A 17182-nucleotide genomic window follows, 5' to 3' on the forward strand; every position below is an offset into this window, starting at 1 on the left:
CATCAGGAAACACACCAGCTCTGGGGTCCTTTGTCAGGGACCCCAATGAGTATAAAAGCTGTGTGATTTCCGGTGACTCAGTTGCCCTCTCTGGGCCTTGGATTCTTCATCAGTCAAGTGTACCCCCACTCCAAGCTTTAGTGCTCCAGGGGGTGAGGGATACAGGACACCGGTCCCCTCCCTCCGCATGGCCTTGTCCCAGGCATAGTTCTGCTTTGGGACAATGATGAGAAGCTAAGATCCTACCAGGCCAGAAGCCCCAGCTCCCTGCACAACCCCTTCAGGGCCAGGATCTGGTACCCTCTGCCTGGAACACACCATTACCGAGGAGCCCCCGAGATCAGTGGCCTAATGACCCAATATACAGCTGAACAAACTGAGACTAGAGAGGTGAAGTGCTTGCCTGAAGTCATGCCACAGGGTAAAGGCCAAAACCAAGCCCAGAAGCCACTCCAGTGTGCTGCCCTCCATCCTACAGTGCTTCCTGCCAAGCCAGGATGACCAGACCCCTCCACAAACACCTGGTCCTCCCAGGATGCTGTCTATACCCTGTTGTCTTCTGGGTGAACAGAACACCTCTGTCACTGCTGCCTTTCACCCCTCACTATCTCCATTCCAGCCTCAGACAACCAGCCTAGGAAGAATGGGTCCTTGTGTGACATCCCAGGAGTTGTTAAGGAGAGAAAAAGGCTTTTCCCCCGCTATGGTTGGTCAAAACTGAAAAAAAACAGTCAAAAATGCTTGATGCAAGTTCCAAATGCTGCCAATGTTGGAACCAGAGGCAACTGGTCCTTCTCCTCAACTGCTGCCCTGAGAGAAGTCAAGGAGTCTGGGGCTGTCTTGAATTGGAGATGACAAGCTGGTCCTGGCCCAGGAACCCAGCATCCATCCAGGTCCACCACCACCAAGCCAGAGCCTGACCCAGGGGGATGGACAGAGCAAGGGTGGACCACCCCCAAAAGCCAGCTCTTAACTCGTGGGCACCAATCTGGGTTCAAGTCTAAATGTGTCAAGGCACCGTCTGCCTTGAACTCCAGGTAAGACTTCCTTCCTGCTCTCCAAAGCCAAGTGAAAGCCCTTTTGCAGCTAAAACTTTACCCCTCTGCCCTCCAGCGCTTCCTCCTAAACCACTCGGCACACAGCACCTAGACCTACAGGCAACGAACACTGTCATGTGCCTGCAATGTTTTCCGGGCTCTGCCTGTCACCCGGGTGCGATTGGTTTATAAAAACTGGCTGGGCCGGACACTTACCTGTGCACTCTGTGTATTACAGTAAAAAGTTTTTAACAGGACTTGGCTTCCCCCTGCCTCATCTCCTGCCAACACCAGGTGCTTTGCTTGCTAGCCCCTCTAAATCCCTTTGCTTTTTCAGCATCAGGCTGTTTTCTCACCTCCAGACCTTGGCACCTGCTATGTCTTCTACCTGGAACGCATCTACCCACCCCCCAAACTTGTCTCTTTTGTAGGCTCCTATTCATCCCATAAAACCCAACTTGGACATCACCTCTTCCAGGAAGTCTTCCTGGGCTGCCTTCTCACCACACCAAGCGTCTATCCCTAATCTCTTCTTCCTCTGGACGGCCTGTTACACCCCTCCTCATTATTACTGCATCTTCCCCTGACTGTGAGTACCATGACGATAGAGATAATGTAATTTTTATCTTCTGAGCTCCCAGCCTTAATCACAGTGCCTGCCACGCTGTAATGGCCACACCTACCATATGCCGTGTGCCAAGCCTTGGCTGATTCACGGGCATCATCTCATAGTGGCTAAGTGGCTGTCCCAAAGCCCCACAACTAGGAAAGGGCACAGCTGGGACTGGAACCTGGGGTCCAACAGTGCACAGCCCGTGCTCTTCAGCCACTTTGCTAGAGAAGCGCAGCACACATGGAGTGAACTGAACTGAGCACCCTGGAGAACAAGGGGCTCTAGGGTCTGTGGTGGATGGGGGTGTCTGAGGAGAGCATCTTGGAACCTAGAATCAGGAAGCAGCAGGAAACAATACCGCACCAACATGCTCCTCTCCCAGCTTCCGGAGCCACCGATGAAGAACATCAGACAGCGCCAACCCCAGAGGGTACCTCTTTAGAGACCACTGAGAGGAAAGGAGGCAGGTGTTTGGGCAGCATGGACCCCCCTTGGTTGTAACCTGGCTCTACTTGCTTATGCTCGCTGTGTGGCCCTCAGCCACTCTCCTAACCTCTCTGAGCCTCTGTTCCCAAACTCTGTCAATCTACAGAATGCAAGAATCCTAGAGAACGAATTGTGCCCTCAAGAAGCTTACAGTCTGGTTGATGGAGGAAAGATACATGCAGCTGAGCTCCCACCCCGCCCCCCCTCCCCACCACGTGGTCCTGTGTAGCTCCCTTCCTTCCCTGGGCTTTTCCCTCTTTAAAGTGAGGGACCGCCCTCACCGACACAGCTCTAAAGAAACAGCATGCTCTGAGAACTGACCGTACACACATCCAAAGTCGGGAAATAGGACAGCCCTGTGACTGGCAGCTTATACCACACCTTGTATACCATAGGTACTTACTAAAGGCACTTGAATAGCTATCTGATAGGCACTAGAATAGGCTACTAGAGGGGAGTCACTGGTTCCTGAAGCTGGCCCAGGGCTGCACCCGCCCAGCCCCACAGCATTGGAATGGGGCAGGCCTGGCTTCTAAAGCAACACAGCACTTCAGGCCCTCATTAAACGTTTGGCCCAAAGCTCACTCCGCACCCAGCACGGAGCCTGGTCTGGCTGCTCTTTCCCACCCAGGGCATAATGCTCCTTGTGTTATGCTCTTTCTGTTCTTCTAGCCTAGGGCAGCCAAGAGCTAAGAGAATCCTGCCCTCCTCACTCATCCCTCCTCAGAATGACCATGCCTATGTGGCCCTTCATCCTACAATTCTTTGAATTACAGCATATTCTACTTTCAAGTTGCCAAGAAGGGTTGCCTACCAGCCACTCACACTTTAGTGTGAATTTAACTAGCTAATCTTGTTTTCCTCCCTAAACTAAACTGAAATCAAGGGAATGGGAGAAAGATAGAGGTGTCATGGAGGGGAAAAGGATGGCCTGAGGGGGCTTTAGACAGTCAGGGGACAGCGTCCCAGGCCCTGAGTTAGGGAAGGAATCCAGAGCATCAAGCTTTTGAAGGCACCCCAAAAGGAACTCCTAGGTTGTCAAGACTCTGGGTGTCAGGGTCTTTAGATCTAGTGGAAGCTGTGCATTCTGCCCCTCACTGAGTAATCTTGGTGGAGTCACTGTCCCTTCTGAGCTTCAGGTTTCTCATCTGTGTAGCAGGGATCATGCATCTAAATGTGGAGCTGATAAACAGATCAGATGAGGGTGCCCTGTCAACCACCCAGCAGAGAGCTGACACCAGACAGCCTCCTGTCCTGCTGCCCGCGCCCCCGCCCGGCCACCCACATGCCCTTGCCTGCCCCGGCTATGACTGCGCCTCAAAATGCCCACCATCCCCCTAAAGTGGCCTCAACCACAGAACAGGAAAGTGAAGCCGAGACCTTGGAGCTGGATCAAAATAGAACACTCCAAGCCAGGCGCTGGGATTGACACTGAACAAGGCCGACAAGCAGGGCTGCAGACCCTGCTCAAGAAAGGGGCCAGGCTCTCAGGAACAGCTGCCCCTCAGGACTCCGGGAGGCAGAGGGGGCTGAGGTGGCTGGCCGGTGTGGCCTCTGGGTGGTCTGCAGGGTTTGCCCAGTGGTGACAAGGATAAGCACAAAGCCCTACACCTCTTGCCAGCCCCGCACCCCCATCCTCAGTCCTTAAACAGGGATGGACTGTCCCAAGGCTCTACCCTGTCCCCAGCCCCCACCAGGGTGTGTCTCAGGGAAGGGGATGGGAATGCTAGCTGCGGAATGCCAGGCAGGACCCTCGGGGCTGGAGGGCTGGGCAGTCCCAGTCCAAGCCTGCCACTCACAATTCAGGAATTTGGGCAGCCTGCCCAGCAATGAGCCTCAGTTTCCTCACCCATAAAGCAGGGGGAATCACATCTGTCTCACTGGCTCATGGTAAGGAGTCAACAAGATGGAGAATGACCAGCTCTTCGCAAAGTGCTCAGTAGTGAGTGTCAAGAGCTGTCAACTGTTGACAACAACAGCGGCAGCATGATTATCTGTCCTTGACCATCAAACACCCTGGCCTGGCCCAACACATTCTGCCCATCATCTTTCTGACCTCACTTCCCACCCTGCCAGGCACAACCCTGCATTACATCCTAGCCAGATGGACGATTCCTACCTTCATCCACTGAGACCTGTCACCCCTCTGGGCCTTCTCCTCACCCTGCACGGCCTCCCTCCCGGAGCCTGTCCTCCAGTGTGACAGCTACTCCTGCCCCAAGCCTATGAGCTCCCAGGAGGCAGGGGCAGTGCCAACGTACTGCCCATTGGTCCTCAGATTCCCAGAGCACGAGTAAGCTGGAAAAGCTGAACAGGGAGCCCCCGGTGTGGGAGGAGACACATTAAGTCCCTGGAAGGGGCCTGGGTGACCACGTGGGGAAGGTTCCACTTGCCTACTGAGACAACCCAGATCTCAGACCAAAGCCCGCCAGATCCCATTTGATCCCCTCAGTGCCAATCCCAAACTTCCTCCCCAGCTCCCCTAGCCCTTCAGAATTCCAAGTCACTGGATGCCCCCCCCCGCACCCCCCCCACCAGCCGATTTTCTCATGAGAACCAAGTAGTCCTCGCCCACAGTTAAGAACAGCAGGGGCCTCCTCACTGGCCATTACCACACACCGCTCTGGGATGACTGGGCAGTAATCCCAAACACAGGGCCCCTGGGCCCTGGAGGCAGCCAAACCTATCGACCCCAGGGTTCCCAGAGACGTCCCTCCAGAGGGCGCTCTCTCCTGGTTTCCCTAAGTGTTCTGGGGTCTGCTCCCTCCTGCCTGAGCCACACACCAGATCAGCTCCGGGATGATAGAGATCAAAAGAGATTGGGGCGCCTGGGTGGCTCAGTCGGTTAAGCGTCCGACTTCAGCTCAGGTCATGATCTCACGGCTCATGGGTTAAATCCCGCATCGGGCTCTGTGCCGACAGCTCAGAGCCTGGAGCCTGCTTCGGATTCTATGTCTCCCTCTCTCTCTGCCCCTCCCCCACTCATTCATTTTTCTCTCTCTCTCTCTCTCTCTCTCTCAAAACTAAATAAACATTAAAATTTTTTTTTAAAAAAAGAGAGACTATATCTGCAAACGTACTGCAGAACTCTACAGCACCCCCGCAAATGAGAATTTCCACCATTAATTGGGGGGATGGGGGTTGGGGTGGGATGTCAAAAAATTACCCATCCATCCAACCTATCCCAATGCAATCACCTAAATTAAACACATCCTGAGGGCTGGCAAGGGCACAGAATCATGCATTCAGAAATACCATTAAGCCTCTTGCTTCAAAATTATACGTGGCTTCCTTCTACATAGGCAAAGGAGAAAAAAGAATGGAGTGAAATATTAACTTCTTACATTCATCCGGTAAGGTCTTTCAGGGAAAAACACTACAACCAAGTAGGGGCCAAAAGGCACAGAGGAAACCCCCGATTAGAGGGGGCCACCAGAGACCAGAAGGCAGGGAGGACCCCGAAGCCCTGGACCTCAGTACCGGCTGAGCCCCACTATGTGACCCCAGGGCAAGTCACTTCTTGCCCCAGCTTCTAGTTTTCCTATCTTTGAAACAGACATACTCTTGCGATCTCCATGGTTGTGATGGAATACGGAATGAAGGGGGCTCAGACACGGGAAATGGCCAGGCAGCCATGCACAGCCAGCATCGTGTCACCCTTAGAGTCATGGGGAAGGGGTGGCAAGAATGACAGACGGATCTTCACGTGAAGGAATGGAGGCATTGGGGATACAGTCAGCCCTTGCAGGAAAGGGGGGACAGAGCAGTGGTTATAAGCACAGTGGCGAGTGGTTCTGCTACTATGTGACCCTGAGTGAGTCCTTTACTGCTGTTCTGAGCTGATGCATGAAAAAGGGGCCCGTGCAGAGGAAACACTAAACAGCTATGGTCGCGGCTATTTGCTATCATGACATGGGCATGGGGCAGGGGAAGGGCAGCTGCAATGCAGACAGACAGAGGCCTTCACGTGGAGACCCAGCCATGCCCACTTGGGAGGCAGCTCCAGCCTGAGTGGCTGTCACACCACACAGCACAGATCCAGGCCACAAGCCCCAGCTGTCTTCACGGCACACCCATCCATCATGTTCCCAAAGGGTCCCACAGACCTCAGCACCAGAGTCCCTCCTGGCCCTCGATGCCCCCCGGGCACCACCAACCTCTGATCTCCTAAGGAAGGGTTGGTTTAGGTAGGCCCAGGAATGTGAGGCTCCCTGTGGCCAACTCTTAATTGCAGGGGATTGGGAGACTCCAAACTGGGGTTCTCTCTGCTTCCTAGCCCAGCATCCACCGCTCAGGGAGAGACATGGAAGCTACCAACCTTTGGCAAACTCCTCGTTTGCCAGACCCTCTGTCCAAGCTCGTTCTACCCACTCGACCTCCACTCTTCTGACCCTCCACGTCTGTCCTTCCCCAGAGGTGTGGACAGGAGGAGAAACCCACAAAGATAAATATATACAAACACATCCACTCTGGGGCCTCTTGGCAGCTGGGAAAAGAGGTTCCCCTGCTAAAATGAGGGATAGAGGGTCATGCTGGGCTTTCCCTGTTTCCATGAGACAAGGAGGAGTCCACTGGTGAACACGTGGACCAACAGGCACTTTCAAAGTGACCATCTTTAGATCTCATTCGTACAGATTGTCATTAACCCCAAGGACGCCAAGGATGAAGACAGAGACAGTCTTCCTATCCAAGAGGTGGGAGGAAAGGGGAAAAGAAAAGGAGGAAGGAAATCAAAAAGGCCTCCACCAAGCCCCCGCCCCCAACCTGTCCCCCTTCTGTGAAGTTCAACACAACAGCAACGTGCAAGGACAGAAATGCCAACCTGAGAATTCACCCGGGGCGGTGATGAGGGAGTTGGTGGCCTCCGTTTCAGTGTAAGACAATGTGGAATCAGATAGATCTACGGAAGAAACAAAAAGACAACTCAGTTGGCTGCGGGGCGCTCCTCTCTTTTCTTCTCACGCATCTGTGTGTGTACATGTGCATGTGCACACGCAAGTGCTTGCAAAGGGCGACATGTCCCTCTCAGCTTCCTGATGCCACTCTGTAACTTGATCCCGCGATCACGCGAGACCAGGCCAGCCGGCCCTGGAACTTCCCTGGAAAATGCTGACTGCTGCAGCCCTCACACCTGAAAAAGTTTCAACTGCCCTGACCACAGAAATAACCCAAGTTCAGGGGACTGAGCAAGTAGCAACTTGGAGCCTCTGTGGGTAAGGTTAAATTAAGCCCCTAAACAATTCATAGTTGCTGTGCTTAATTACAACCATTAAAATTCTTAAAGTTGTTCCTTCTTGCTTCCTTCCTTCCTTGCTTCCTTCCTTCCTCCCGCTGGAGCTTGGGAAGCTCTGTTTTAACAAGTTACCAGCCATCCTCACTCTGTCCCGCTTACACCCCTCTAATTAAGGGCTCAAGCATTTGCTCCCAGATTAACTTTTTTTCTCGCTCTTCCCTCCTCCACTCTTTAACATCCAAACCTGCTCACGGAGCAACTTTCAATGCCTGGACTGGTTTTTTTAAGGCATTCTTTTTTTTTTTTTAAGTAGTTTTAAGTACTTTGTATGGCATGCATTATTTGTTTCTCCCTGTCTGCAGTGCGGTGAGACGAGGAAAAGAAAATCTTTGGCACGTTTTCTCTTGGACACTAAGCTACCACCTTGACAAGCCGATGCCTTTTGGGGGCAGGCAGACTGGCAAATTTTTTCCTCTGCGACCAGCTATGGGGCGTAGTCCATGTGAAGGCGTCAAAAGGTACGTTCTGTGAGGTTGACAGCTCATCACCTTCTTACCCAGCTCAACCCAGGTCTGGCTCAGTGGGTCCCACCTGACCAACCTGGGGATTCCTGGGACCAAAACCGTTAGCCAAGGCCCTGGCTAGCTAGAATTCCATTCGATCCTGTAGGACTTTTTTTCCCTTTTACCACATGGTTTGGGGAGCAGGAAGATGAAACATTAACCAATTCTGGGGGGGGGGGTGGTTTGGGGTTTTTTTGTTGTTGTTTCCCAATTGCCAGATGCTGACTGGGTGTTCTGGGTTTTATTTTGCTTTTTGGTCTCATGTGATCACAGAGGCTTAGAAGTGAACTGACTTTTTGTTTATGAAAAAGCAACAATGCAAGGAAAAGAAAATAATACAAAAAATAGCCCGGACTATTTATCAGGACACGAAAAAGTTATCTGCTGCTAAAATGTGTTAGGAGGAAACTACGGACACATGGAAAATCTCTTGGAAACAAAAATAATAACCCCAATGCCCAAGTGGGAACTTCTTAAAAGCGTTTTGCTTTTTGGATCTAATGTTCCCAAAGTGCAACATCGCAGGCTGGACCCTATTCCTTGCGGGAGCCGCTGTAGAGCCAACGTGGGCAGCTCTGTGAGGGTCCCAGGCATGGGAACGGTTCCCACCTTTCACAGCTAGTAAGTCCCTATCCTGCATCCTTCCAAACCCTCCCATTTATTGCTTCTAGCGAGGCCCTGACATCTGATACCCTGCAGTGGCTGATGGAGAAAAAGAACACTCCCAACCTTGATCACTGCTCAAGCCCCAGAGAGGGACCCTGCTTTGAAGCTGGAGCCCCAGGTTTGAGTCCAACCTCCACCATCAGTCATAAGAATCAGGGCTCACCAACTTCTTCTGCAAAAGGCCCCAGAGCGAATAGTATTTTCAAGCCTTGTAAGCCACACGATCTCTGTTACAGCTACTCAACTGTGTCACTATAGCATAGAAGCAGCTACAGACAACATGGAAACAGGCAAACACCGTGATATTCCAGCGGGATTTTTTTTCATGGATGCTAAACTTTGAATTTCATGTAATTTTCACATGTCAGGAAATATTACTCTTTCGATTTTTTTTTTTTTAACCATCGAAAAAAGTACAAAACATCCTTAGCTCACGAAACATACAAAAAACAGATGGCAGGCCATAGTCTACAGATTCCTGAGCTATGTGACCACCAGCAAGTGTCATTTCCTCTTTTCCGGGCCTCAGTTGTCCCATTTGTAAAATAACCGGGACACCTGTTGATTTCCAAATGGTCATTCTGCAGGGCCAGGCGGTGTCCTGATTTTTGCTGCTTTATCACAGGCTGACCTGCAATTCCTCGGGGCAATGATCCTCGACATTCGAACTAAGGGGCTACATTTACTAAGAACCTTTGAGGGTTTTCCCCCCCTCTAATGGATCTACAGATCTTCTAAGCGACCAGTGCAATTATGTTGACTTGGGAAATGCTGAGACAGGCCTGTGAGGGAGGGATGGGGAACCGCCGAGCTGAATGGGGTTTCTGCCTCAGCCCTGCTGCTCATTAGCTGCAGGGCCCGCTCCAGCCCTCAGCCAGATTCCTCATCTATGAAGTGACAGGGTCCCACCAGATGACCTCTTCGGTTCCCCCAGAAAACTAAATAAAGCTCCTCCATGCACAGGATGACCATCCGTGGGGAAAAACAATGAGGAAGTTGCCATCATTAAACCACTGACTCACACACCGTCATGGGACAGGCTCTGTCCTCCTAGGCTGAAGAGGTCAAACTCCTGAAGGGACCCGGTGGGCATTTCTGACTGCACAAGGCGGGGGGGTGGGGGGGGGGTGGCCTGGAAAGAAAACTGGCCTGGATGCCTGAGAGTCTGCGACACTTAGAAGTGACCTCCCAGATGATGCTGACACAGGCTACTGGGAAGAGGCCTTTACCAAAAACAAAACAAAACCCACTTCTTGTGGTCACTTGGTGGAATGTGTGAGCATCACTACTGTGCTATCGGACTTTGGAAGCTTGACTCCCACGGGAACTGCCTGGGTCACAAAGTTTCTCTCTTGGTACTTAGTAAAGCCAAACGAACTCACCCCATTCCTGGTATCCTCCTCTGGGGGACCCAGCAGGGCCAGAAAACAAGCCACCGCTACTTGTAAAACCACATGCAGCTACTCCAGAATACGAGCTGCTCATCTCGCCCCAAGGGTTTCCAGAGAACACTTCTGACTCTGAATGGGACCTGCCTACAATGACATTACCACCTCCACAGAGCACACCCCGGGGTCGGACCACGCCAGGGGCTTTCTGCACCAATACACGGATTTTCTGCACAGTCCAACAGTTGTTTCTGCCCAGGTGAACTTCCTGGCTTAAAATGGGGGGAAAAACACCACCCCTCTCAAAGGGGACTTCATATGCTCTACCTATCTGTCATAGTGCTAATTAACACAAGTCAAAGGAGAACAACCAAGGGCTGGGGGAGGGAGAGAGGAAAAGAGGGAAATACCAAACCCATCTCCAATGAGGTGCTTAAGTCAAAACCCATTCATCTCCCACAGGCCCATGTTTAAAGGTCACAGAGAGGTTAATGATGAGCCGAGGAATTTCAAGACGTAAATAGCCGGCTGCAGAGCCTGGGTCTGCTTTGGCCCGACCGGAGGTGTGTTTGTAAAACTTCGCCCCATCTCAAAGGCAACCAGGCCTGCTTTCCCCCCTCCCCTCCACACCCCTGAGTGCTGAGGCTGGGCCCTGGACTGAAAGGGAGCCGGTGGGAAGGAGGACACACTTACCCAGTGGCTTGTACTCGTCGTGAGGAGACAGCCGAGAATAGGGGGGCGGTGGTGATTCTGAAAGACAGGAGACAACGTGTCACTGCTGGGGTGGGGGGGAGTTCACACCTGGGGGGGTGGACCTGCTTTTGATCATCGGTTTCCTCAAATAATAAATCCAGCCCCCAGGAAACTCTCTTCTTTTCCCACCACCTCTGCTGCCCAACAGGTGAGGCCACAGGCGTGGCATACAGACCCGGCTGGACTCAATCCCTCCTCTGCCACCTTTGGCCGTGTGACCTCAGGCAAGTTGCTTCACCTCTCTGAGCTTGTTTCCTCAGCTCTAAAATAGGGACAATAATCACAAAGACCTTCCAGGTGTGCCAAGAGGGCAAAAGAAGACTATGTCAAACAGTTCTTGGTATTCTGGAAAAATACATGCACAAACAGTAACTGTTACTGTAACAAGTCAGAGCTACGGTTCCCTGATAAAACACAGGAAGCTCTGTTAAATTTGAAGTTTGGACATACGTGGTGTAATTTTTAGCATAAGTATATCCCTTGCAAGATTTGGGACATACTTACACTAAAAAATTACGTGCTGTCAGAAACTCAAATTCAACTAGGCATTCTTTAGTTTTATTTGCTAAATTTGGCAACTCTAATCAGCACCGAGCATGAGAGACACAGAAGCTCCTTCCAGATCAGCTGCATTACAACTGACATTCTTGGGGGCAGGGTGGAAGGCAAGATTGGCTAGATCCCAGGAAGTCAACCCAGCTACCTAGATGAGAGACCTTAAGCCAGTCACTTCCAGCTAGCTCTCAGCCTCAGTCTCCCCCTTTGTAAAGAGAAGGGGTGGCCCACACGTTCTCCGTGGCCTCCCATCTCAGACCCTCTGTGATTCCTTATCATCTACGGTATTTTTCTTTGGGTTTCCTTTCATTTGCCCAAAATACTCCTCCTTGAAAACATATATTTTGTCTTCAGAAGAATTCCTTAGCCTCTTGCTTTAGGGGAAGTAACAATTTGCTAAACTAAGTAACAATTTGCATGAATGAAATGACCCTTCATTTTCCCTAAATGAAACTAAACACCATCAAATCGCAAACTAAAACAAACTCTCGGTGGTAGTAAAGTGGTAATAACTATTATTAGGCAGGTATCAGTAATGACACAAGGGGTAATAAGTGTTTTTCGCAATGATAATAGGGCACAATTAGCTGTAGGAGCATTTGTTTTTTGCTCTGTACACCCAATGCAGCTTGACTTCTTCCCCACCCCAGCATTTCCAGCCTGAAATTACTTCAACAAAGTGAGGGCTCTGAGGTCTAGAAACAGGGAATCTTTTGTGGACAGGAGTTTGAGAGAAGGAAAAGTGAATCACAGAATAGCCACTGGGGACAGAAGCAAACATGCGCTGAATGCCTACCCTGTTTCTTCCTCCATGCAGGGCATTTTCTATTTCGTTTATTGTGTTTCATTCTTCTGGGTCTTAGGTACAGAGTGGTTAATCATGCTCATGGGTACCTATTCTTATTTTGTCCTTTCTCCAAAGTAAATAAGATGGCCATTATTATTCCCATTTTACAGATGTGAAGACTGACTTGCCCAGTGTCCCCCAGCCAGTCATGATGGAACTGGAATTTGGGCCCGGGCCCGACTTGGCTTTACATCCCAATGACACAGGCAGCAACAAGAGGCACCCCGTATCACACCGCCTCACCCCAGCGAGGTCCAGCACGTCACGGGCACAGAGAGGGCTCAGTAAACATCTAAAGTCATTATCCTCATGATGGTGACGAGGAAAATGGCAAAGTTCGGGCCGTGTAGACAAAGGTGTGGAGAAAGAGGACCTAGAAGGCCAAAGGGGTGACCCCAAGGAGATGCCAAGCCACATTCGAGGAAGGGAACTATCTGCCTTCAGTAGGACCCACGTCACACCCACTGGCGCAGGCCTTGGGAGGGGCTGGAGACCAGACTCAGCGAGGACCAGCCTTGCTTCAGGACACGAAGCAGCACGCAAGCGGGGCTAGAGCTTTACCAAGAAAGACAGTTGAGGCTGGCGCTCCCACTGTACAGTGACCACTGAGGCCTGGACAGTGGGAGTGGCTCCCTCAGTGCCACACGCTGAACTGGTCGTAGAGCCAAAGTCAGGACCAGAAGCCAGGTCTCCTGATCCCCAGCCTCATGCCCTTCCCACCACCCCACTCAACTTATCAGAAGGCCTGCAATTCCTGGGTCAGGGCTCCTTTTGCAAAAATCTGATCGGCTAAGGCTCAGGCCACACATGGTGGGGAGGTGGGGGGGTGCTCCAGACAGCTGCCCTCCCAGATCTGTCCCCCGAAAGTGAAACCTGCCAGCAATGGGCCGTGGAGGCTGGAGTCAAGCCACTGTAATCAACCCCAGGATTTCACCCAGGGGCTGCTTACCTGGAGCCCAAAGCTGAAAATACAGGGGAGAAGGGCTACTGAAGTCCCCTCTTGAAGGAGCTGCCTGAGACAGCCACCACCCATGGCCACACGCAAGCTGGGTGTGTCCTGATGTGAATGAGGCACAAAGCGAATCTACAAACTTGGAACGTCCATCTCACCAGCGAGGGAAGCACTGCAAAGCTTTGGGGAGGGACCTGACCAGGCCCCCACGTGCTCCAGCAGAACAGTTCGCACAGAACTGTTTAACAACTTTAGAGGCTGGAAGCTGAACGCTACATTCCATCCTGGGCAAGTTCAAAAGTATGAAGGCCCACAGACTCCGCCACGAGACACGGGGATTTATAATGTCAGGCAGTCACCCAGGTCAGCTGCTGCTTTCAACGGATGGGGCACCCGAGGTCCGGCCAGGTAGGCCACAGAGGAAGGCACAAGATGTTATTTTACTTCAGCTCAACAAAGGGCCAGGCCAGGCGGGAACCAACACCCGGTTACCTTTTTTGGACACCTGAGTTCTTCTGCTCACCTACCCTAAGATTCACTCTTTGAAAGTGTTGAATTCAGTGCTTTTTAGTATATTCAGAGTTGTGAGACCACCACCACAATACAATTACTGGACATTTTCATCACCCCAAAGAAGCCCTGTCCCGTTAGCAGTCGGTCCCTATGCCCTCAACCCGTGGGCAACCACAAATCTACTCTCAGTCCCCGTGGGTTTGCCTATTCTGGGCATTTCACACAGACTCACATAGTAGGAGGCTCTTTGTGGGGGGCTTCTTTCACCCAGCATAATGCTTTTAAGGCTCATCCGTTCAATAGCTGCATTCTTCTTTATGGCCGAATGATACTCCATTGGATGGATATACCACATTTGGTTACCCATTCATCAGCTAATAGACATTAGGGCTATTTCTGTTTTCTGACTTTTAGGAATAATGCTGCTATGAACAGTACTGGGTAACCTTTAACCGGCCCCTCTGCTTCACTCCCACACTTCCAGGCCCCACGGATCTGGGAGAGTGGAGCCCTAGGTCATTAACTCAGGTGGACTACTCAGTACGCGAGACAAAAGGACAGAAGAGGAAGTGTGGGCTGCCTCCAGGCCCTCTCTCTGCTCCCCTCCGAGAAGCTACCTGATGAGTGAGTGCCAAAGTTGTGTTGATTTTTCAGTAATAAACTTAGATGCTCTAAACTTGAAGGGGAGAGCCCCCCCCCCCAGAGCCCTGCAGGCTCCTCTGAAAGCAATGGACATGAGAGAGACAGACAGACAGACAGACAGACAGACATCAGACACTCCAGCCCCCTCAGACATCCAGCCTCAGGCATCAACTTCAGGAATCTCCTCCAACTTCCTTCAGAAGTAAGAGCAGTCAGCCAGGGGCCAAGTGTACCAGAAGGTTAGTGCTCAGCTCAGCTCGGCCCAAACGTGCCTCTGGTTAGCCCCCTAGTGGGTGGAGGGGGGTGATACTTAGCCTTTCGGGATCTGGACCCTAATTCTAAAGCCAGAAGAGCTCCCAGCCTCTCCCAGTGCCTGGTAAGGTTTCAGTTTGGGATAATGCCTTCCATCCCCACCCCCTTTGAGCCCATCATCTCCCTTAGGAAAGGATCCGCTTGCCTCCCTGGGCCTCCTTCCGCAGGGGGTGGCTGTGGGTGGGGAGGGGGCCTCCCGAGTGCCCTCCCCTCCACCCCCAGAACCTGAAGGCTCAACCTCAAGCCCAGGACGGGAGCCTCAGAAAAGGAGCTCCTGGCGCTTTAAGGCCGGCTGAGCCTAATTGCCCAGATTCCCCCGGCAGCCAGATAAACAGCGCGGCCGGCTGGCGCCAGCAAGAGGCAAACTGCACATTATCACCCCTTCCTCACCTCCAAGGAGGAGCTCCGAGGAGCAGGGCGGGCGGCCCGAGGGGCCGCCAGAGGGGCGGGGCAGGGGCTTGGAAGCCCAACTTGAAATTGATCTCATTTCAAAGGGATAATGCCAGGCCAAATAAAAGGAAAACTTTTTAGCCCATTCTAATTCCTATAGTCCTGGCCTGGGAACCCTGTGTTTTCCTAGGCGGCCTCCTCCAGTCGTTTAGAAGTTCTCTCTCGCTCTGTCTCTTTCCCTGGCGCAATTTGGATAATAGTAATTTACTGAATATAATTACAGAAAAAAAAAAAAAGTAGTGAAGCAAAGAGCAGGAGATTTATTCCAAAGTTAATGGATACTTTCAGGAGAAAGGAGCTGTATAAACACAGGTTAAACTGTGATTAAAGTATTTCTCCACATTTCCGTCCACATAGGCACCGAGCTCAGCGAACTGGCTTTTCCCGGGACAGAAAGACACACAAGAGGGAAGGAGAGCTGGGGTCTGACTCCCAAGGGGTCGAAGGTGCAGGGCAGGGCCGGGCACAGAGGAAAGACCCCCACTTTCTGAGACAAGCATGAGGGAGAGGGCAGGGCAGGGCAGGGGAGGCAGGCCTGTGTCACCTGGAATCTGCCCATATCAGACCCTAGGGATTCTGTCCACCTCCTCACTTTACCCATGGGAAGGGGAACTGGCCCCAATGTCCCAAAGCAAGTTGATGGATGGGAGCAGGGTTTGCCCTGAGCAGCAGGGGTCAGCACTGCCCAGAAAGGGGCCTCCTGTCACTTGGGCTCCCTGTGGGGATCAGGTGGGCACTGGTGCCCCTCAGTTGGCCTGCTGGGTATTCCGGTATACTCTCCAGCTATGTGCCTGCTATCCATGAGTGTGTCTGTCTTGTCTGCCCCAGTGCCCCAGCCCTCTTCCCCCAGAGCCCTGGAAGGAGCAGTCTCCTTATCAGGATGCGCACGGCTGAGCTCCAGCTATGCACCCGCCCAGCTTCAGGAGCCAGGCTGGCGGCCAGGCAGCAGGGGTGGGGTGGGCAGCAAAGGGCTCCCCAGTTCTCGGTCCCAGAGGCCCAAGCCACCAGGCAGGGGATGAGGCAACAGGGTCAACCTGGCACCTACTGAACACTCTTCCCAGACCATGGGTCCCCCCCAACTGCCCCCAGGGTGGCTTGAATGGGGGAAGGAGGGGGAGGGCTGGCAAACAGGCAGGAGACACAGCCCCTGCACCAGTGCCTCCTTTTGGGAGGAGAAAGGGAGAAAGGGAGTCAAGTGCCAACAATGCTCAGTCTAGAATGAGATGTGGAGAGTGTTCTAGAGCCACCCCCATTCCACTCACAAGGAGACTGTGAGGAGAGGTTATTCACCCAAGGTCAAACTAGCCTTACTAGAGAGCCTAAGACCAGGTCTGTGGTGAAGAAGTTCCACTGCAGGGGAAAAACTGCCCCCCAACCTGTACCTGGCAGTCTGTGAGGCTCAAACCACCCCCTAAGGTGACTTCTAATCCAAGGTGTAGAAACAGGGTGGGGGGAGGGGGCCTGTCTGTTGCTCCAACATTTCCATGCCATCCCTTCCGGCTCACACAACTGAGCTTGCCTGGCACCTTGACTCTCGGCTGGCCCTCCCCTCCTCCTCCGTGCCCACCTCCCCAACCCATCCTCCAAGGTGGTCTCCAAACAGAGCTATGGAGCTCCTGGAGGTGATCCTGTTACCTGCACACCCCACAGCGCTCTGATAGTTCAGACCCACTGACCCGGCCCTTCTTCCCCCATCTCTGCCCCATCTCCCTGCCCAGATTATGTTTCTTAAGGGCATGGGTCGTACTCCTATTTCCGCTTTCCCCACTCTAGCACCCAGTACGGTGCCTGGCACAGAGCAAGTGCTCAACAAATAGTCACTGGCAAACTGACCTGGTAAGAGAGAAAATACCTGCCAGAGCCTGCTAAAAAGCACACAGTGAGCCCCACCAATTATCTCCCACTAAATAAAAATGATGAGGGACAGGGTAACCACAAATGGGGACCTGGGCCCCAGAGTTAGGGAGGAGACAGGGTGGCAGAGGGGAGGAAGCCACTTCCAGGAGAAGCTGTCTGGAAGAGGAACAAGGGACACAGAAAGCCCACCCCAGGTCACAGGTCAGGGACTGCCCAAAGCCCTTGAATCAGGCCTGGAGTGACCATGTGGGGACCAGGGCGACCAGATGAATGCTGCCTCTCCCCACCTACCCCCCATCAGTGCTGTCTTCAGGA

General features: G+C 52.4%; 1 protein-coding gene across 2 annotated transcripts in view; it reads right to left on the reverse strand.

The window, feature by feature from the left end:
* Positions 1–17182, reverse strand: part of SMAD6 (SMAD family member 6) — a 76385-nt gene that overhangs the window by 55225 nt on the left and 3978 nt on the right. The window contains exons 2-3 of one of the 2 annotated variants that reach the window (XM_027067597.2): positions 10680–10736; positions 6959–7036 (exon numbers count right to left, since the gene is read on the reverse strand). In XM_027067597.2, coding sequence (XP_026923398.1) covers positions 6959–7036; positions 10680–10736 — 135 coding nt within the window. The remainder of the gene's footprint in view (positions 1–6958; positions 7037–10679; positions 10737–17182) is intronic. The other variant, XM_053223842.1, reaches the window with a different exon arrangement.

Source organism: Acinonyx jubatus, chromosome B3, assembly GCF_027475565.1.
Source record: "Acinonyx jubatus isolate Ajub_Pintada_27869175 chromosome B3, VMU_Ajub_asm_v1.0, whole genome shotgun sequence".
NCBI classification, from domain to species: Eukaryota; Metazoa; Chordata; class Mammalia; order Carnivora; family Felidae; genus Acinonyx; species Acinonyx jubatus.